We start from the raw sequence: 21,509 nt of genomic DNA, 5'->3' as shown, positions 1-21,509 counted from the left end.
GAGGCTCTATGTCTTTCTTATACACAATATACAGACCACCCCCTTTCAGGGCCATTTTACGCTCAGTGGAAAGAGGTAGAATAATGACAAAGCTGTGCGATGAAGGTCCTCGTCTTATACATACTGGGACATATTTTAAATATGAATATATTTGAATTAAACATATGATCTGAAGTATATTTTTTACCGCAGTGAATCTTTCGGATTTCCTTACAAAGCGATATATTGGATTTATTCGACATGCATCAAATAGGCCAAGGAAAAACATGGGAGTATCGGTGGATTATTTTGGACTGTTTTCTTATGGTTTGCTTTTTGGGAAAATCCTCGGCCCAGATAAGGTACTCTATTGCAGAAGAACAGAAGCAAGGAGTAATAGTCGGGAATATAGCCAAGGATATTGGACTTGACATTAGCAAACTCGCAAACCGTGGGTTTCGGATTGTTTCTGCAGCAAAGGAGCCGATCTTACAGGTAAACCAGAACAATGGAGATTTGTACGTGAATAAAATCATAGACAGGGAGCAACTGTGCGAGAGAGAGCGCGTTTGTTTGATAAACCTCAAAACCGTGTTGGAAGATCCGCTAGAAATTCATTATGTGGGAGTCGAGGTGGTGGATATAAATGACCATTCCCCGCACTTCCCAGAAAGTGAAAAGCGCTTAGAGATCGGAGAGTCCACACTGCCCGGAGCTCGGTTTCCATTAGAGGGGGCGCATGATCCGGACGTGGGCATCAATTCACTGAGGTTTTATAAACTGAGTCAGAACGAACATTTTGAGCTGGAAGTAAAAGACCGCGGCGAAGATAATAAAATCCCGATTCTTGTTTTACAAAAACCTTTAGATAGAGAACGCAATACAGAGCACACACTCCTCTTAACGGCATATGATGGTGGGAATCCACAGAGATCTGGAATCCTCAATATCACGGTCACAGTGCTGGATATGAATGATAACGCTCCCGTGTTTGATAAAGACACATACGCAGTAAGTTTGCATGAAAACGTTCAGATGGGAACTTTTGTTATAAAGGTACACGCATCAGACTTAGATGACGGGCCCAATGCAGAAATCACATATTCATTTGGTAAAAGCAAGAAGGGGAAAGTGACAGACGTTTTTCAATTGGATGCCAATACTGGGGAAATCAAAGTCAAGGGGGCGATCGATTTCGAAGAATCAGAGGCTTATGAGATCGATGTGCAAGCTACGGATCGAGGGCAATTCCCCGTTCCAGGTCACTGCACAGTTGTGGTAACAATTAAGGATTTGAACGACAACAGGCCCCAGATTGAGGTGACGTCCTTGTCTGGCGTCATATCTGAGAACTCAAATCCAGGAACTGTCATAGCTTTCCTAAGTGTCACGGACCTCGATTCAGGCAGCAATGGGCAAGTTGAGTGCTCCTTGCTGGGAGATGTGCCCTTTGAACTGAAACCGTCTTTTCAGGAGAGTGTATACTCTTTAGTGACGAAGTCACGATTAGACAGAGAATCAATTTCACAATACAATGTAACAGTTGTCGCAAAGGATAATGGACAGCCTTCTTTATATTCGCTTAAAACGATCCATGTACAGCTATCGGACGTCAATGATAACAGCCCTAGGTTTTTAGAAGATCCATATTCATTCTACTTATCTGAAAACAATGTCCCAGGGAGCTCGGTGTTTTCACTGAGCGCGAATGATATTGATGAGAATGAAAATGCGCATGTCTCGTATCGCTTGCTGGACAGTGGCGTGTTGGATAAAACTGTGTCTTCTTTTTTCAATATTAACTCCGATAATGGAAAGATCTATGCTTTGAGAAGTTTTGATTTTGAAGAGGTGAAAAACATTCAATTTCAAGTTGTTGCCCAAGACTCGGGAGCTCCACCGCTCAGCAGCAACGTCACAGTGAACGTTTTCATCCTAGACCAGAACGACAATGCGCCAGTGATCCTGTCTCCATTGAGCGCTAACGGGTCTGCTGAGGCTGTGGAGGAAATCCCCCGTAATGTGAATGCAGGTTATATTGTCACTAAAGTGAGAGCCTATGATGCTGATATAGGATACAACGCCTGGTTGTCCTTTTCACTGCAGCAAGTCACAGACTCCAGTCTGTTTGGTTTGGATCGCTTTACAGGACAAATCAGGACACTGCGTTCATTGACTGAAACAGACTACACTGAACACAAACTGATCATAGAGGTGAAAGACAATGGGAACATTTCACTTTCCACCACAGCAACTATACTTATTAGCACTTTTGAGAACACGGAGTCGTTTGCAGTTTCTGACATCAATAACGCAGCCAAAAAGGCTGAAGGCAATGATGTGACCTTTTATTTAATAGTGACACTGGGCTCAGTCTCAGCCTTGTTCGTGATCAGCATCATCACCTTAATCATAATCCAGTGCTCCAGACCCAGAGGCTCATCCAAGTCCTCTCGCGATTCAAAATACATTGACGTCAGCGGGAACGGGACCCTGTGCCACAGCATCCAGTACAGAGCCGGGGAGAAACGGTACATGTTAGTCGGACCCAGGATGAGTGTGTGTTCTGCAACTGAGCCCAGGAGTAACCGCAATACCTTAGTCTTCGCGGACAAGGCATTGATAGCATCAGAACAGGTAGGCGTGAGTGTTGACAATATACAGTATTCACGTTGAAGCGTGGAGTGTTTATTTTTTATAAATGTGTTTTAATCTCGTCAGATTAATCTATTTAAATGTATTGAAAATATTTGTGTGAAGCTGTAGTGTATTACAACACATGGAATATATTATTTATGCGGTTAACCAATGGTTATATTAATTATCTTACCTAAATTAATTACCTTCTTATTATTTTCCATTCAGAATGTAAGAAGTTAGTCGAACAGTCAATTGTCTTTAGTGATGTACGATAGTGAGCTGCCAATAATCAAAAACATGTTTGACATGTATATATAATCACCCCAGGCAATTGTGTGTGTACTTGACACTCGAATGGGAAATTAAATAACAATCTTTTTTATTGTTAAATTCGATGTCACACCGTATAGATTTTTTCAAACAATTGCATGCATTGATTTTTCAACAATTGGTTTGATTGTGTAATGTTTGCTTAGAATTTGAAAGTTACAAAAGAACGTCTTGCACATTAAATGTCATAATGGAGACCCAGACATTCGTTGTAAGTGGAGCATTAACTTTCTAAATATTTAGAACGATTCAAGCCAAACCTAAAAATGAAGTTCGTTTTGTGCTGCTTTGGATCTTTGTTTTATTTTAAGTCGATGCTAAACATAAAGCTAATTATTTAATGCATTTTTTAATCGGGACGCTTTTGAATTTCATAACAAACGTTCCGTTCTTACATATGATAGTTTGAGTAATCATGTAGAAAACAGAAAAAAAACTTCTCTTCTCAGAGATCAGGATTCGAACTAACGTTGGGCTACTTTAATTAAAATAGCATTGGATAGTCTAAACCGAGTGCTAATCCGAGTTTGTGGAACTAGACTACCATGTTATGTGCATTCCGAGAATGTGGGAAGGAACGGTTGACAATGTTCACTGGAATACTTCTGTACACTGTACTGTTTGGAAACATAATTAACAATAATTAACAATATCGCCAGGTTCTGGTCTGTAGTAGCTGAATATTGTTTTTAAATGTGCTTGTTGTCTAATTTTAATCGCATTGCTATGCTTTATCTTCGGTAAATATCGAATTCAAAAGTGCTGATGCGTCTCAGTACTTTACACACCAACAGCAAAATAGTATTATATATTACCATAGAAGAACGCGTGGCCTCGATAGGAAATAAGAATTACTAGATGCTACTTGTTTTATTATTTACGTGCTTTGAATTGAAAATGTCCCGCTGCAATTTTTAAGATTTGAATTAACATTATTACGCTTGTAATATTCAATTGTATGTGTACAGCAGGACGCAGAGTGTCGCTGTTATCAAGCACAACTGTAAACAGGATCATGACAACCCGAAGCCCTTCCCATTTTAGGGGTTGTTTTCTCACAATGCAGAGCAAGAGAATGGCTGATTCTGAGCAGCGACAATCTGGACCCTTTCATTTGGATTCTCTTGGACCCAGGGATTTATTTTGCATTTGTTCTCTAATATCAACATGCCATTTTGTATAATCAAGGGAATATAGTAATCGTGGATTGGGATATATCTCCAGACAGTATAAGGTCTTTTCGCCATGGGATTCGGCGAGTGCAGGAGACGGAAATATCGGCTGACGATTCTTGGTTATGCTCTGGTGTCGTTTCTGTGGGAGACTGCCTGGGCGCAGCTGCACTATTCTGTTCGGGAGGAAGTCGAGCTTGGGTCTGTTGTTGGGAATGTTGCTAAGGATCTAGGATTGGACATTAGTCAACTGGAAGACCGCAAGTTTCGCATTGTCAGCGGATCACAGCAGCGTCTGTTAGAGGTAAACCAGAACAATGGCGTCTTATTTGTCAATGAAAATGTAGACAGGGAAAGACTGTGTGATAGAAACAGTAAATGCTTTATCAATCTGAAAATAGTGCTAGAAAACCCTCTAGAAATTCACTATGTTGAGGTGGAAATTACGGATATAAATGATAATTCCCCGGTTTTCCCAGAGAAGGAGAAGCTTTTAGAAATAGTCGAGACCACGCTGCCGGGAGCGCGCTTTCCTCTACAAGGTGCCCGAGACGCAGATGTGGGTTTGAATTCACTTCGCCTTTATAAACTGAGTCACAACGAGCACTTTGAGCTGGAGGTGCAGGGGCGCAGCGACAATAAGATCCCCATTTTAATACTCCGAAAACACTTAGACAGAGAGAAATCCCCGGAGCACAACGTGCTCCTGACTGCTCTAGACGGTGGGAGTCCTGCAAGGTCTGGTATCCTGAATATCACTGTGACTGTCCTGGACATCAATGATAACGCGCCCGTGTTTGAGCAACCGACTTACACAGTCACACTCGATGAAAATGTGCCGGTAGGAACTTTTGTTATCCAGGTTAAAGCATCAGATACGGACCACGGCCCTAATGGACAGGTTGAGTACTCGTTTGGAAATACATTTGGCAATAAAGCACTTGAATTGTTTAGCTTGAATATTGAAAATGGTGTAATTAAGGTAAACGGGCCAATAGACTACGAAGAGAACGATGTGTACGAGATAGATGTTCAAGCCAGTGATAAGGGTAACTCCCCATTTATTGTACATTGTAGCGTTTTGGTGCAAATTAAAGACGTGAATGATAACGAACCAGCGATAGAGATCACGTCATTGTCTAGTCTTATTCCTGAAGATGCAAGTCCAGGCACTGTGATAGCGCTGATTAGTGTCACAGATGGCGATTCTGGCAGTAATGGTCAGGTGGTTTGCAGCTTGCCTGAAAACATGCCTTTTGATTTGAAACCCTCATTTCGAGATGATCTATACTCTCTGATAACGAAAGGACATTTAGACAGAGAGCTCATATCAACATACAATTTATCCATAACCGCAAAGGATAACGGAACCCCACCGTTATCATCTTTTAAAAGCATCACAGTACAGATAACGGATGTGAATGATAATAGTCCACAATTTACTCAAGATCAATACACCCTGTATTTGCCTGAAAACAATGTCCCCGGGGCCTCTATATTCTCTGTGAGCGCTGTTGACAGGGACCAACACGAGAACGCACTCGTATCCTATTATATGGGAGGCAGAGCTGTCGATAGTAACTCCGTGTCGTCTTTCTTGAATATAAATTCCGAGAATGGAAACATTTACGCGCTGAGGAGCTTCGACTTCGAGAGTCTTAAGAGTTTCAGTTTCCAAGTGGCAGCGAGAGACGCTGGTGTCCCGTCGCTGAGCAGCAACGCCACCGTCACTGTTTTCATTCTCGATCAGAACGACAACGTCCCGACGATCTTGTCCCCGTTAAGTGACAACGGGACTGCTGACGTCGTGGAGAAAATCCCCAGAAATGTAAATGCAGGCTATTTGGTAACAAAAATTCGAGCTTATGATGCTGATATCGGATACAACGCCTGGTTGTCCTTTTCACTGCAGCAAGTCACAGACTCCAGTCTGTTTGGTTTGGATCGCTATACAGGACAGATCAGGACACTTCGCGCTTTCACAGAGGCAGACGAAACGGAACATAAATTGATCATACAGGTGAAAGACAATGGGAACATTTCACTTTCCACCACAGCAACTATACTTATTAGCACTTTTGAGAACACGGAGTCGTTTGCAGTTTCTGACATCAATAACGCAGCCAAACAGGCTGAAGGCAATGATGTGACCTTTTATTTAATAGTGACACTGGGCTCAGTCTCAGCCTTGTTCGTGATCAGCATCATCACCTTAATCATAATCCAGTGCTCCAGACCCAGAGGCTCATCCAAGTCCTCTCGCGATTCAAAATACATTGACGTCAGCGGGAACGGGACCCTGTGCCACAGCATCCAGTACAGAGCCGGGGAGAAACGGTACATGTTAGTCGGACCCAGGATGAGTGTGTGTTCTGCAACTGAGCCCAGGAGTAACCGCAATACCTTAGTCTTCGCGGACAAGGCATTGATAGCATCAGAACAGGTAGGCGTGAGTGTTGACAATATACAGTATTCATGTTGAAACGTGGAGTGTTTCATTTTTGTTTAAGGCGTTTCAGTCTCCTCCGTTTTATTATTATTATTTTCAAGTGTATTGAACAGAATATGCTAATAATCCAGTTTGTTCAGAGTGTTGTTTAAGTTACATTTAGAAAGCAGGTATCCTTTCCGATATTGCATATAAAGTTTCTGTAAGAAGACAATTGAAAAGCAAATTTATTTGTATGGGTTTTGCACTGCATTGTTGGTTTCCAATAAATTGTACAATCAATTGTTTTAGTCTTAAATATGATTATTGAACGATATATACATGCCTTACGCTAGAATGATCATTCATGCTTCTGTTTTTGATTACATAGATTTTAACCCCACAATTTCTACATGTACATATACATCGTTATATACTGTTGTTTGCATTAATTGTTCAATATTTGGTTTCAGAGTATGTTGTATAATTAACTGTTGTAAGTGCCCACGGTAGTCTCATTAATTAAATTTACGACAGTGACTCAGACATCCGTGGTAAGTGGAATATGTATCTTTAAACCCTCATGCATTATAAACCAAACTGTATTTACACTTTGATGACATCAGCGATGAGCCTGAATCGTAATTGAATCGTAATTAATCACCGAGGACAGCAAAATTCAACAAAATCTATCAGTGTCGAAGTTTCTTCTTCTTCTTCTTCTTCTTCTTCTTCTTCTTCTTCTTCTAACTTCTCCTCCTCCTCCGTCTACTACTGATATTAACCACGTTGAACAGATATGGATTGATGTCCACAGAGAAGCAACGCTTGATGTGTATTACTGTCGCTATCTATTCAAGCGGCTGCTGTCCAGTACAATGGTGCTGAAATCTGCAGTTATTCTTTTGTTCATCGCTTTGTGGTTATTTAAGACGAGTAACATTTAAGATCAACTATTTGAATATATTTACCATATGCAATTCAAATCAAGAAAACGTATTTATGCATCATGATATATATCGAATATTGTCCTTTCTATTTAGTTATTTACTGTATACGTTTATTTACATGTCAGATTAAAAACGGTCACGTTGTAAATGAAAGGGAAGAAGCACATTTTTATTGCAGTCGCATGGTGTCACTGTTATACAACAATATAGTTTTGAAACCCTTTAAGAGTCTATTCCGCCCCTCCCCTAACTGAGCAGTGACGGGATGATATGGAGGAAACACACTTCTCTCAGAGGCCAGGGTTTGTTGTACTTGATTTCTGTCTCTCTTTTGTTTGTTAACATAAACGTTTTTGATTATAATTGAATACTGTAACCAGGCTCATTAGACTGGGATCTAATCCTGTGGAAATATTCGTCATGAATCAGTTTATACAGCGGAAAAGATGGGAGTATCCGTGTTTGATTCTGCTTTTTACTTCTGTGCTGTGCGTTTGGAAAAGGTCTTCTGCACAAATACGATACTCCATCACGGAGGAGATTGAACAAGGATCCGTTGTCGGAAATATAGCAAAGGATCTGGGCCTTGATGTTCACAAATTAGCGGACAGAAGATTTCGCATTGTCTCTACATCGATGCAACCCCTATTTCAGGTAAATCATAACAATGGCGTCCTGTATGTCAACAAGAATATCGATAGAGAGGAGCTGTGTGAAAGAAATAGCATTTGTTTAATCAATCTGAAAACTGTAGTAGAAAACCCTTTAGAAATTCACTATGTGGGTGTGGAGATCGTGGATATAAATGATAATTCTCCGAGCTTTCCTGAAAAGGAGAAACGCTTAGAAATCGCCGAGTCTACACTGCCAGGAGCTCGCTTCCCTTTAGATGCTGCAAACGACCCAGATGTGGGTATAAACTCACTGCGCTCTTACGAATTGAATCACAATGAACATTTTCAGCTAGAGGTTAAGGACCGGAGGAAAGATAATAAAATCCCATTACTGATATTAAAGACACCGTTAGACCGAGAGATCAACACGGAGCACCAATTGCTATTGACAGCTTTCGATGGTGGGAATCCACGTCGATCCGGGACTCTCAATATCTCAATTGTAGTTCTTGACATCAATGACAACTCACCTGTTTTTGATAAAGAGATTTACACAGTAAGCCTGAAGGAAAATGTTCCCGTCGGCACGTTTGTAATTAAGCTGAATGCCACTGACCTGGATGAAGGCCCAAATGGAGATATAATATATGCTTTTGGCAACAACATACGTAGTAAAGTATACGACATTTTCAGCCTTGATGCCAGTACAGGCGAAATTACAGTGAAAGGACTGATGGACTTTGAGGAAAGCGAGATATACGAGATTGATGTACAGGCTTCTGATAAAGGGCCGGTCCCTTTCAATGTGCACTGCAGTGTTGTTGTAAAGATTGAAGATGTGAACGACAATACACCTGAGATAGACGTAACTTCTCTGTCTAGTTTGATTCCCGAGGACTCCAGTCCAGGCACTGTGATAGCTCTTATCAGTGTGCTAGATATTGACTCGAACAGTAATGGCCAAGTTGTGTGCTCGCTGTCAGAAAATACTCCCTTCGAATTGAAATCTTCATTTCAGAATAATTTATATTCATTAGTAACCAAAGGTCATTTGGACAGAGAAAGGATTTCTTTCTATAATATTTCAATATTTGCGAAAGACTGTGGAGAGCCCTCGTTATCGTCCTTTAAAACCATCCATGTGCAGATATCAGATGTAAATGACAACAGCCCTTCATTTTCTCAAAATCCATATACATTCTATCTGTATGAAAACAATGCTCCTGGCGCCTCCGTATTCTCAGTAACGGCGTCAGATCTTGACCAAAACGAAAATGCTCGTGTTTCATACGAAATTCCTAAAGGTGAAGGTGCTGGAACTGAAACTTTCCTTAATATAAATTATGAAAATGGTAATATTTACGCACTAAAAAGCTTCGATTTTGAGAACCTTAAAAACTTTAAATTCCATGTTACTGCCAGAGACTCGGGGGAGCCATCGTTAAGCAGCAACGTCACAGTGAACGTTTTCATCCTTGACCAGAACGACAATGCGCCAGTGATCCTGTCTCCATTGAGCCCTAACGGGTCTGCTGAAGCTGTGGAGGAAATTCCGCGAAGTGTGAACACAGGGTATTTGGTCACTAAAGTGAGAGTCTATGATGCTGACATTGGATACAACGCCTGGTTATCATTTTCACTGCAGCAAATTACTGACCCCAGTCTGTTTGGATTGGAACGTCATACTGGAGAAATCAGGACACTGCGTCCAATTACAGAAGCGGACAGCACTGAGCATAAATTGATCGTTCAGGTGAAAGACAACGGGAACGTTTCACTTTCCACAACAGCAACTGTACTTATTTCAACCGTGGAGAACACAGAATCTTTTGCCATATCCGACTTTGCAAATGGACCTAAAAATCAGGGGGAAAATATTGTTACTTTTTATTTAATGGTAACTCTTGGATCTGTTTCGTTTTTGTTTGTTGTTTCTGTAATCACACTTCTTGTCACGCAATGCTGCAAACCTAGTTGTGTCAGTAGCAAGTACGCACGGGATCCAAATTACGCAGAAGTCAGCGGGAACGGGACACTGTGCCACAGCATTCAGTACAGAGCCGGAGACAAACGGTACATGTTAGTCGGACCCAGGATGAGCATAGGGTCTGCTATTGTACCTGCAAGTAACAGGAATACCCTAGTTTTCGCAGAGAGCAGGAGAAAAGATTCATTAGAGGTAAGCATTTTTGTTTCATCAGTATGAATTAAAAACTTTGTTGTTACCGACATATTTTCGCAGTAATCATCGAATAACTTTGCAAGATAAATAGTAAAGTTGGATTTGGTCCTCAGAATACGCCGTGTATTTTACCAGTGGGGGTTAGGCTGTTCCTGTAAATGTGATTATTTATTTATCGGTGTGATATATATATATATATATATATATATATATATATATATATATATATATATATATATATATATATATATAGAGAGAGAGAGAGAGAGAGAGAGTGAGAGAGGGAGAGTGTATACGAAAGTGTATATATATAGACACACTGAAACTGTACAATTACTACTCTTTATATAAAACACAATTTTATAATAATCATGAATATATCCATCTTCAGTAACAACCAACAATGTAAACTTGAAAATTAAATGTTGTTTTTAACTGCAACCATAAGGTGTCGTTGTTATACAAGGGAAAATGTCTAAACTTAACTGAAAGAATAGTCCCACCCCCTTCTAGGACTGCTTTATGCTTCAGACAAGCGAATACGTACTTTTCTCAACGGTGGACTAGCTTTCTGGCTTTCAGAGGATTTTGCGCTTTATTTTGTGGTTTTGAATCCATTATATTGCATGATTTTGGTACGTGAATGTAATCTGATCTCACATATTGTATGGGGTTATTCACAATGGGATACAGAGGACAAAGAAGAAAAAATGCATTGCAATGGATGATTACGCATTTAGCCTTTCTTTTGTGCTTCTTGAAAACATACGCACAGATACGATACTCGATTCCAGAAGAATTAAAACAGGGATCTATTGTTGGAAATATTGCACAGAATCTGGGACTCGATGTTAACGCATTGGTAGAACGAAGATTTCGGATTGTCTCTGGATCAAAGGAGCAGCTTTTGCAGGTAAACCAGAACAATGGCGATCTGTACGTTAATAAAATCATAGACAGAGAGGAACTATGTGAGCGAAATAGTGTGTGTGTGATCAATTTGAAAACGGTTGTTGAAAACCCCCTGGAGATTCATTACGTTGCAATTGAAATCTTGGATATAAACGATAATTCCCCGAGCTTTCCTGAAAACGAGAAGCGCTTGGAAATAGCAGAGCTCACACTGCCAGGGGCACGGTTTCAATTAGACAGTGCGCATGACCCAGATATTGGTGTAAATTCGATACGTCTTTATAAATTACATCAGGATAATCATTTCGAATTGGAGGTTAGAGATAGGGGCGAAGACAATAAAATCCCGTTTCTAGTTTTGAAAAAGGCTCTGGACAGAGAATTAAGTACAGAGCACAAGCTGGTCCTGACAGCCATAGACGGAGGAAATCCTCAGAAATCAGGAAGCCTCAACATCACCATAGTTGTCCTTGATGTAAATGATAACAGGCCTATATTTAATCAAGATATTTACACTGTGGCGTTATTTGAAAACGTGCCATTTGGCACTGTTGTAACCAAAGTAAATGCAACAGATTTAGACGAGGGCCCAAACGGAGAAGTCGTGTATTCATTTGGGAACAACATCAAAAGCAAAGTGTATGAACTGTTCAACTTAGATGCCAACACCGGAGAGATTACAGTTAAAGGGGGCATAGATTTTGAAGAAAGGGATGTGTATGAGATAAATGTACAAGCTTCCGACAAAGGGCAAGTGCCTATGACCGTGGACTGTAGTGTTGTCGTTAAGATTAAGGATGTGAACGACAACGCACCGGATATTGAAATCACGTCATTGTCGGGTGTGATTGCCGAGGATGCGAGCGTCGGCACTGTGATCGCTCTTATCAGTGTCACCGACCTTGATTCAGGCGATAACGGACAGGTATTCTGCACGGTGTCAGAGAGCGTCCCATTTCAATTAAAATCGTCCTTTCAGGATAATTTATTTTCTCTGGTGACCAAATCACGCTTGGACAGAGAAACAACTTCTCAATATAATATAACATTGATTGCACAAGACCGAGGCCAGCCTTCCTTGTCGTCAGAAAAGACTATCCACGTGTCCATATCAGACGTAAATGATAACCGTCCCGTTTTCTCTCAGAGCTCCTACACGTTGTATTTGACTGAAAACAACCCTCCTGGGATGGCAGTGTTCTCTGTAAGCGCTTCTGATCCAGACCAGAATGAAAATGCCGTTGTTTCATATTACATTTTTAAAGGTGAAGGCAAAGAGAACTCAGAATCATCATATTTGAGCATTAATTCAGAAAACGGAAATATTTATGCTCTAAAGAGCTTCGACTTTGAAAATATAAAAAACTTTCAATTCCAAGTCGTTGCTAAAGACTCTGGAGTCCCATCACTCAGCAGCAACGTCACAGTGGAGGTTTATATTCTAGACCAGAACGACAATGCGCCAGTGATCCTGTCTCCATTGAGTCGCAACGGGTCTGCCGAGGCTGTGGAGCAGGTACCCCGGAATGTGAATTCAGGTTACTTGGTCACTAAAGTCAGAGCCTATGACGCTGATATAGGATACAACGCCTGGTTGTCATTTTCACTCCAGCAGGTTACTGACTTCAGTCTCTTTGGTTTGGATCGCTTTACAGGACAAATCAAAACACTTCGTTTATTCACGGAAACAGATGAGACTGAGCATAAACTGATCATAGTGGTGAAAGACAATGGCAACGTCTCGCTTTCTACAACAGCAACTATATTGATTACCACTGTTGAAAAAACGGAGACAATTGCAGTGTCCGATATTAAGACTTCCGCTACAAGCCAGGAGGGAAATAACGTGACGTTTTATTTAATCATTACTTTGGGATCCGTTTCTTTCTTATTCGTCATCAGTATAATCACCCTCATTGCTATGCAGTGTTGCAGACCCCAGGATTATTTGAATAAGAAATATACAAGGGATCCAAATTACGCGGAAGTCAGCGGGAACGGGACGCTTTGCCACAGCATCCAGTACCGAGCCGGAGAGAAACGGTACATGTTAGTCGGGCCCAGAATGAGTATAGGATCTACCATTGGCCTCGGCAGCAATGGGAACAGTCTAATCGCTCCAGAGAGAGGAGCGCATGCGCCAGGAGAGGTGAGTTAGAGTCACGTATCACTGCAGTTCCTCCTTGTGTTAAGATCTTACTTCATGTTTTATAGACGGTTTGGCCATTTTTCATTACAATAATGGATAATATGTACTAATTTCTGTGATTTTCGTGTCATTTGTGAATTTGTCCTGCATATGGGAATGATCTGTTTGAAGAAAATCAAATAGAAATTATACAAGAAAGTGATTACATCTGAGTTGCACCTACCAGGAATTTACATTGGTACGATTTTTAAAGTATTTGAAGCATTTTCTGTAAAATCAAACTGTATTTTTGGAACCCTGGACAAATCAACAAAGGAACAACTATTACGCAAATTGGTAGAATGGTTCTACTGCAAGTTGCATATTCTATCCATTAGGTTATACAATGTATTTAATCAGGGAATCACAAGAGTCTTGTTTCCTTAAACGTGTTTGTATATTAACCCCAATCATATGGTTTTAAACACACCATTTGGACATGTAATATTATTTGACTAAGAGTTTAAGAGCTGTGGCATTTTTTTAAATAAATAATGAATGACCGTCTTGATACTGGGCATGGCAACATGTACACATATACACACGATGTGCTGCAATCCACATTAGTATCCAAATAAATTAATCTATTTACTTGTTATTATTTTATTGATGATAACCATTCTATTTTTGATGATTGATGATTTTATTTTCCATGGAATTAAGTAAAAAGTAGGATTTTGAATGCAAAGATTTAGCACGATCCAGACATTTTAAGTGTTTTTTATTAATGCATGTATTTTGTTTGCTTGTTTTTTGTTCGTGTGTACAAATACCAAGGATACAACTCTGTTAGAAGGTCTTACATTACTTTATGGAGAGGAAAACAATCGCTGTCCAATACAGTGGTGCTGAAATCGAGTTTGCAGATTAATTCGCCGCGATCGTCACGTGATTTCGATATTTGAACGTCCTTTATGTTTTATACATACCAATGTCACTGTTATACAGTTTCCCTGTTTGTAAGGGCATAACGGAACATATATCTGAGAGACAGTGTATCCCTATTACATTTTATTTTGTGAGTTTTTAACCTGATTAGAAATAATGGCTATAAATACAATGCTGAGGTGGTGATCTGCTTGTGGATAGATAGAGATTTGTGTGTATTACATTTGCAACCTTACACAAACCTTGCGCATGGTGTCACTGTTGTAAAAGAATACAGTTTTGAAATCTGAAGCCCTGCCCCTTGTATTTGTTTTGTTCTTCAGGAAGAGGAGGAAATGTGAGTGTGGTTTCACACACAGCTAGTTGTGCTGCGTTGGCCGAATTATACTGTATTATTTGGTTTGTTTTAATTATAAGTCTTACATTACAATGTGTGTATGTTTTATATTATGGTTATAGACCCTTTTCAGGAAAAAAAATACCGCTGACGTATTTAGTCGCTATGAAATACAGAGGACAAAGGCAAATGTTGGAATACCGGTGGACGATTCTGCATGTTGCGTTTATATTCTGCCTGTTGGAAAAGGCTTCTGCGCAAATAAGATACTCGGTTCCCGAGGAGCTAAAACCTGGATCTACCGTTGGGAATATTGCAAAGGATTTGGGCCTTGACATAAGCACATTAACCGACCGAAGGTTTCGTATTGTGTCTGGATCTAAGGAACAGCTTTTACAGGTAAATCAAAACAATGGCGTCTTATATGTCAATGGAAATATCGACAGAGAGGAAATATGTGCCAGTAATAACATGTGTTTCATAAATCTGAAAACGGTTGTTGAAAATCCTTTGGAAATCCATTATGTTGGAGTGGAAATCGTGGATATAAACGATCATTCTCCGAGCTTCCCCGAGAAGGAGAAACACTTAGAAGTAGCAGAATCGACCCTGCCAGGAGCTCGCTTCCAGCTACAGGCTGCGAGAGACCCAGACGTTGGAATAAATTCCGTGCGCCTTTATAAACTGAGTCCAAACGAGCATTTTGAACTTGAGATAAGGGACAGAGGAGAAGACATTAAGATCCCTTTTCTAATACTACAAAAACCTCTGGACAGGGAGCATAATAATTATCATGGATTGCTTTTAACTGCGGTAGATGGTGGAAATCCACCCAGATCTGGGACCCTCAATATCACAGTAACGGTGCTAGATATTAATGACAACAGGCCTATTTTTGACCAAGAGGTGTATTCAGTAACATTACAGGAGAATATTCCAGTTGGCACTTTAGTAACACAAGTAAAAGCAACCGATTTAGATGATGGCCTCAATGGAGAGGTTGTGTATTCATTTGGCAGCAATTTAAAACATAAGGTTGATGAGGTTTTTGATTTAAATGTGAACACTGGGGGAATTCGGGTTAAAGGCCATTTAGACTTTGAAGAATATGAAATTTATCAGATTGATGTTCAGGCCTCTGATAAAGGACAGCCTCCCATGACTGTAGATTGTAGTGTTATAATAAAAATTCAAGACGTGAACGACAATACACCCGAGATAGAGGTGACTTCCTTATCTAACGTGGTTTCTGAGGATTCAAATCCAGGGACTGTCATCTCCCTTGTAAGTGTGACGGATATGGATTCTGGGGTTAATGGCCAAGTCATATGCAGCCTATTAGAAAGTTTGCCCTTTGAGTTGAAACCGTCAGTGCAGGATAACTTGTATTCTTTAGTAACGAAGTCACGTTTGGACCGGGAATTATTTTCTCAGTATAATATAACAATAGTTGCCAAGGACTGTGGTCAGCCTTCTTTATCGTCATTTAAAACGTTCAGTGTTCAGATATCAGACGTAAACGACAACAGTCCCACGTTTTCTCAAAATCCCTATGAGCTGTATTTGATGGAAAATAACGCCCCCGGTGCTTCTATATTCTCTGTTAGCGCATCCGATCGGGACTTAAATGAAAACGCGCATGTTACATATGATATTGGGAAAGGCGGAGGACATTTGTCGTCCTTCTTGAATATTAATTCTGAAAATGGGAACATTTACGCGTTAAAGAGCTTTGACTTTGAAACGCTAAAGAGCTTCACCTTTCATGTTATAGCTAAAGACTCTGGGGTCCCATCTCTCAGCAGCAACGTCACGGTGAATGTTTTCATCCTCGATCAGAACGACAATGCGCCGGTGATCCTGTCTCCGGTGAGCGACAATGGCTCCACCGAAGCTGTAGAGAAAATCCCGCCAAGTGCGCACACAGGTTATCTGGTCACGAAAGTGCGAGCATATGACGCTGACATAGGATATAACGCCTGGTTGTCGTTTTCAATGCAGCAAGTTACTGACCCTAGTCTCTTCAGTTTGGAGCGACATACAGGTGAAATCAGGACACTCCGTCCAATCACGGAAACAGAGGACACTGAGCATAAACTGATCATACAGGTGAAAGACAATGGCAACGCTTCACTGTCAACCACAGCGACTATTCTTATTTCCATTGTTGAGAATGCAGAATCATTCTCCGTCTCCGACTCTAAAAATGTAGCCAAGCATCACGAGGAAAACAATGTGACTTTTTACTTAATAGTGACTCTGGGGTCTGTTTCAATCTTATTTGTGATAAGCATAGTCACGCTTGTTGCCATGCAGTGCTGCAGATCCAAAAATGACATACGCAACAAATACTTACGGGATACAAACTGCGCAGATGTTAGCGGAAATGGGACGCTTTGCCACAGCATTCAGTACCGAGCCGGAGAGAAACGGTACATGCTTGTTGGACCCAGAATGAGTATAGGATCCACCATTGGTCTCGGAAGCAATGGGAATACACTGGTTATTCCAGATAATCGGAGGGCATCGGTATTAGAGGTAAGTTAAAGAAAATCGACCAGGAAAATACATGTATTTTACTTATATTTTATAGTATCTGTATCACCTCAATTGTTCAATAAGCGAACTTTTGGTTTCGTTTTTGTATATGTGAGAAAAACAAAAGAAAACAAAAAACAATCAGACTTTGTAAAGGCGTTTTGTTTTGCTTATTCGCAATGCAATCGTATTCTAGACTTTCTATATATAACATTTCGTTCATTCAGTTTCAACATACAGTGTGAATGATGAATCATAAGATCATAATTGACAGTTTTTTCTTCCTTTAAAAAAGACGTTGAAAAGGGGTTTACTATAGTGTCTTGCTAATACACCTCAGCTTAGCTCATGTTAATAATCATCACAATTCAGATGGATGAAATTAGCAGTACAGTGGTCTAGGATTTAGTGATTCTGTTTTAATGGTATTCGTAATGTAATTATTTAAATTGTTTGCGGTACTGATAGGATTTGTCCATCACATGTGCTAGTGTAGCATTCTGGAAACAATGCGTTTGGAATCGATCACGCACAGTATCTATTTTACCGATATTTTACGGGTTTATTGATATTTTCCATTCCAGGGCTCTTTCCTTAGGAATAAGTCATTAAAGCGTGTTACATTATATTAAAATGCATTTTTTTAAAATATCAGAAAGCATATTTTGTTCCGAATCTTCACAATGCCAAATGCAACGTTCCATTGAGACGCACGGTGTCACTGTTAAACAGCAAAGCAGACGTATGGCGTCACAGATGTGTTAGCCCGTCCCCTTCCAAAGCTCGTAGACACTGACAAGCAGAAAGTGGTCCGTGCTATGCGATAGAGAGGAACACAATTATTTCACAGGCCTTGGATATTACAATTCAATATCTATGTGGCGGATTTGTTGTGTTACATGTTTTACGCAGCTGATAGCAGTGGGATCAGCTTTGGATCAAATAAATATCCTGGTCTAATTCGCCATGATACCCGGAGTAAGGCAATGGGGAAAGGGAGGACTGATTCTGCATTGTGCTCTCCTCTTCTGCATGCTTACAAGAGCCCGTGCACAGATACGCTACTCCATCCAAGAGGAATCAGAACACGGGACTGTTGTGGGAAATATTGCCAAGGATCTGGGTCTGGATATTAGCAAATTAACTGAGCGAAGGTTTCGGATTGTGTCGGGGTCCAAGGAACAGCTTTTGCAGGTAAATCAAAACAATGGCGTTTTGTATGTTGACAAAAATATCGACAGGGAGTCACTGTGTGAGAGAAGTAGCACTTGTTTCATTAACCTGAAAACTGTGATAGAGAATCCTCTTGAAATCCATTACGTGGGAGTGGAAATTGTGGATAGAAACGACCATTCTCCGAATTTCCCAGTACAGGAAAAGCACTTGGAAATAGCAGAGTCGACCCTGCCGGGTGCGCGCTTCCCTTTAGAGGCGGCCCATGACCCAGATGTGGGCATCAATTCCCTGCGCTCGTATAAACTGTGTCAGAACGAGCACTTTGAATTGGAGGTAAAGGACCGTGGCGAAGACAATAAAATCCCCTTTCTGATTTTGAAGAAGCCTCTTGACAGAGAGATCGATCCAGAGATGAAGTTACTTTTGACAGCTTATGATGGCGGAAAGCCAGAGAGACAGGGCTCTGTCAATATTACAATTACTGTTATTGATATTAATGACAATGCGCCCGTTTTTGATCAACAGGTGTACTCGGTTGTGCTGAATGAAAACGTCCCAGCGGACACCTTTGTAATAAGAGTACATGCTACAGACTTGGATGAGGGCGCTAATCGAGATATAATGTATTCTTTTGACCATAGCGTAAGGAATAAAGCATTTGATTTGTTTCAGTTAGATTCAAACACAGGTGAAATCACTGTGAAAGGCTTGATAGATTTTGAAGAAAAGGGTATTTACGAGATTGATGTACAGGCCACCGACAGGGGTCCCGTAGCACTGACCGGGCACTGTAGTGTCATAATCAAAATTAAAGATGTAAATGACAATGCACCTGAGATAGAGGTGACCTCCTTGTCTAATCAAATCCCAGAGGACTCGAGTCCTGGCACAGCGATCGCACTTATTAGTGTTTCAGATATCGATTCCGATAATAACGGGCAGGTTGTTTGTAAGCTTACAGAAAATCTCCCATTCGAGCTGAAACCGTCATTTCAGGAAAACCTGTATTCTTTGGTAACGAAATCGCGACTGGATAGGGAAATGGTGTCTCAATACAATATAACCATAACCGCAAATGACAACGGCCAGCCTTCCTTGTCGTCCTTAAAAACTATCACTATTCAAATATCCGACATCAACGATAACAGCCCAGTATTTGCACGAAACCCATATAGTTTCTATTTGGATGAAAATAACGTCCCTGGCACATCCATATTCTCCGTCAGCGCCAGCGATCGGGATCAAAATGAGAACGCACTTGTTTCATATCATATTTGGAAAGGAGACAGAACGGATGACTCGGTGGTGTCTTATTTAAACATCAACTCTGAAAATGGAAATATCTATGCGCTTAAAAGCTTTGACTTCGAGACTCTTAAAAACTTTCAGTTCCAGGTTATAGCGAAAGACTCCGGAGAGCCGTCTCTTAGCGGCAACGTCACTGTGCAGGTTTTCATCCTTGACCAGAACGACAATGCGCCAGTGATCCTGTCTCCATTGAGCACTAACGGCTCTGCTGAGGCTGTGGAGGAAATTCCCCGAAACGTGAATGCAGGTTATTTAGTCACTAAAGTGAGAGCATATGATGCTGATATAGGATACAACGCATGGCTGTCATTTTCACTACAGCAAATTACTGACCCCACACTTTTTAGTTTGGAGCGTCACACAGGAGAAATCAGGACACTTCGTCAGATTACGGAAACGGACACCACTGAGCATACATTGATTATACAGGTGAAAGACAACGGGAACATTTCTCTTTCAACTACAGCAACTGTACTTATTTCTATTGTGGAGAATACGGAATCATTTGCCGTATCTGATTTGAAACATGCAGGAAAACTCCAGGAGGAGAACAATTTAACTTTTTATTTAATGGTAACCTTGGGTTCGGTTTCTGCGCTGTTTGTCATCAGTATTATCGTCTTAGTCGTAATTCAGTGCTCAAGACCGAGGGCATATTCATCAAAGCATTCCCGGGATCCAAATTACGCAGATGTTAGCGGGAACGGGACACTTTGCCACAGCATCCAGTACCGAGCCGGAGAGAAACGGTACATGCTAGTTGGGCCCAGAATGAGTATAGGATCCACCATTGGTCTCGGCAGCAATGGGAATACCCTAGTCGTCCCAGAGAACGGAAGAAAAGCTTCAGGGGAGGTAAGCAGATGTTGCACTCTGTATTGTTATGGATTTTAAGCAATGTAGTTGGTGTTTGTTTTTTTCTTATTATTTATTTGTTTTTGTATATGTATTTAAAAGCATTTTCCAATTCCCCCTGTAGTAAATTAGGTTTGTTGTTATTTGTTTTTTATTTGCACAATCGCTCATGAGAAAAGTAACCCAGGTATAGTTCTATTTAAGCGACACAATCTGTAAATGTTACATATTTAATTAATAATACTTAATGTAGCTACGGCACTGCAATTGATTCCGGACGTGAGGTGAAATGTTACTTTTTGTAAGTCAGCCTGCATAGCAATTAAACCATTAATGTTACTATTACTATTATTATTGTTGTTGTTATTGCTGATAATGTCGGCAATATATATTATTTCCCCGTCCTGTAGTGGTTTGGCGTCTCCAAAGAACTGTCCCAGTGTACTAATCAGCAAGTCGCTGTCCACCAAGTGGTGCTGAAATTGCGCATGCCCCTTTTCTACAACACTTCTGTTCTCTCTGCGGTATCTCTATCGATTGTTAGCTCTCTCTCTCTCTCTCTCTCTCTCTCTCTCTCTCTCTCTCTCTCTCTCTCTATCTCAAACATATGTGTACTCATTTCTGAGATCAGAATGAATGCGTTTTCCTAAACGTTGATTATATATAAATTAATATATGCGTTCAGTGATTATCGTGCTCTCACTTGTGACTGTACTGAAGTGTTTTGTTTTCACGGGGATCTTTGCACCTTTTCAATGAGGGAAGTAGACTATAAATGTATAGTGCTTTCTTTGTGGAGAATATTTACATAACGCAATTGAATATATATAATACATGCTAAGCTGTTAAAATGTATTTTTAAATGTATGCGCATGGTGTCACTATTATACAAGCGTAAGGTCCTGCGTTCTCAGAATTTAAAGTCCTTCCCCTCGGAAGGCCGTTGTGTGATCACTGATTGGAGACGAGTCGTTTTTACTCCCTTGTAGAAGCAATGGGTCTGAAATGTAGG

The 21,509-nt window shown here is 40.5% G+C and overlaps 5 protein-coding genes across 6 annotated transcripts in view; all 5 read left to right on the top strand.

Moving 5' to 3' along the window:
• Positions 1-95: 95 nt before the first annotated feature.
• LOC136762715 (protocadherin alpha-6-like) lies at positions 96-2,655 on the top strand. Its single transcript, XM_066716276.1, has one exon. It carries the CDS (start codon positions 241-243, stop codon positions 2,653-2,655), a length of 2,415 nt encoding a protein of 804 aa, XP_066572373.1. The 5' UTR covers positions 96-240.
• Positions 2,656-4,033: 1,378 nt separating this feature from the next.
• The window catches only part of LOC136763045 (protocadherin alpha-C2), a 155,939-nt gene continuing 138,463 nt past the window's right edge, over positions 4,034-21,509 (top strand). The window contains exon 1 of one of the 2 annotated variants that reach the window (XM_066716748.1): positions 4,034-6,564. In XM_066716748.1, coding sequence (XP_066572845.1) covers positions 4,195-6,564 — 2,370 coding nt within the window. In that variant the 5' untranslated portion in view covers positions 4,034-4,194. Of the gene's footprint in view, positions 6,565-14,621; positions 17,159-21,509 lie in introns of those variants that run through there. The other variant, XM_066716747.1, reaches the window with a different exon arrangement.
• LOC136763508 (protocadherin alpha-13-like) lies at positions 7,851-10,862 on the top strand. The gene is made up of 2 exons (XM_066717560.1): positions 7,851-10,292; positions 10,809-10,862. The coding sequence occupies exons 1-2, from the start codon at positions 7,920-7,922 to the stop codon at positions 10,860-10,862; spliced, it is 2,427 nt and encodes an 808-aa protein (XP_066573657.1). The 5' UTR covers positions 7,851-7,919.
• Positions 10,892-13,365, top strand: LOC136763506 (protocadherin alpha-6-like). The gene has a single exon (XM_066717557.1). It carries the CDS (start codon positions 10,963-10,965, stop codon positions 13,363-13,365), a length of 2,403 nt encoding a protein of 800 aa, XP_066573654.1. The 5' UTR covers positions 10,892-10,962.
• On the top strand, positions 18,017-21,448 carry LOC136763505 (protocadherin alpha-6-like). Its single transcript, XM_066717556.1, has 2 exons — positions 18,017-20,497; positions 21,437-21,448. Exons 1-2 carry the CDS (start codon positions 18,125-18,127, stop codon positions 21,446-21,448), a joined length of 2,385 nt encoding a protein of 794 aa, XP_066573653.1. The 5' UTR covers positions 18,017-18,124.

The sequence above is a fragment of the Amia ocellicauda genome, chromosome 11, assembly GCF_036373705.1.
Source record: "Amia ocellicauda isolate fAmiCal2 chromosome 11, fAmiCal2.hap1, whole genome shotgun sequence".
Taxonomy (NCBI): domain Eukaryota; kingdom Metazoa; phylum Chordata; class Actinopteri; order Amiiformes; family Amiidae; genus Amia; species Amia ocellicauda.
The sequence above is the reverse complement of the archived record's forward strand: the minus strand, read 5'-3'. Positions and strand labels throughout refer to the sequence as shown.

Excerpts from the sequence above, each read along its gene's own strand:
- LOC136762715 (XM_066716276.1), top strand. The coding sequence starts at position 241 with ATGCATCAAATAGGCCAAGGAAAAACATGGGAGTATCGGTGGATTATT.
- LOC136763508 (XM_066717560.1), top strand. The coding sequence starts at position 7,920 with ATGAATCAGTTTATACAGCGGAAAAGATGGGAGTATCCGTGTTTGATT. Across the intron at positions 10,293-10,808 it reads GGAGAAAAGATTCATTAGAG|GACTGCTTTATGCTTCAGAC; the intron begins GTAAGCATTTTT and ends ACCCCCTTCTAG.
- LOC136763506 (XM_066717557.1), top strand. The coding sequence starts at position 10,963 with ATGGGGTTATTCACAATGGGATACAGAGGACAAAGAAGAAAAAATGCA.
- LOC136763505 (XM_066717556.1), top strand. The coding sequence starts at position 18,125 with ATGATACCCGGAGTAAGGCAATGGGGAAAGGGAGGACTGATTCTGCAT.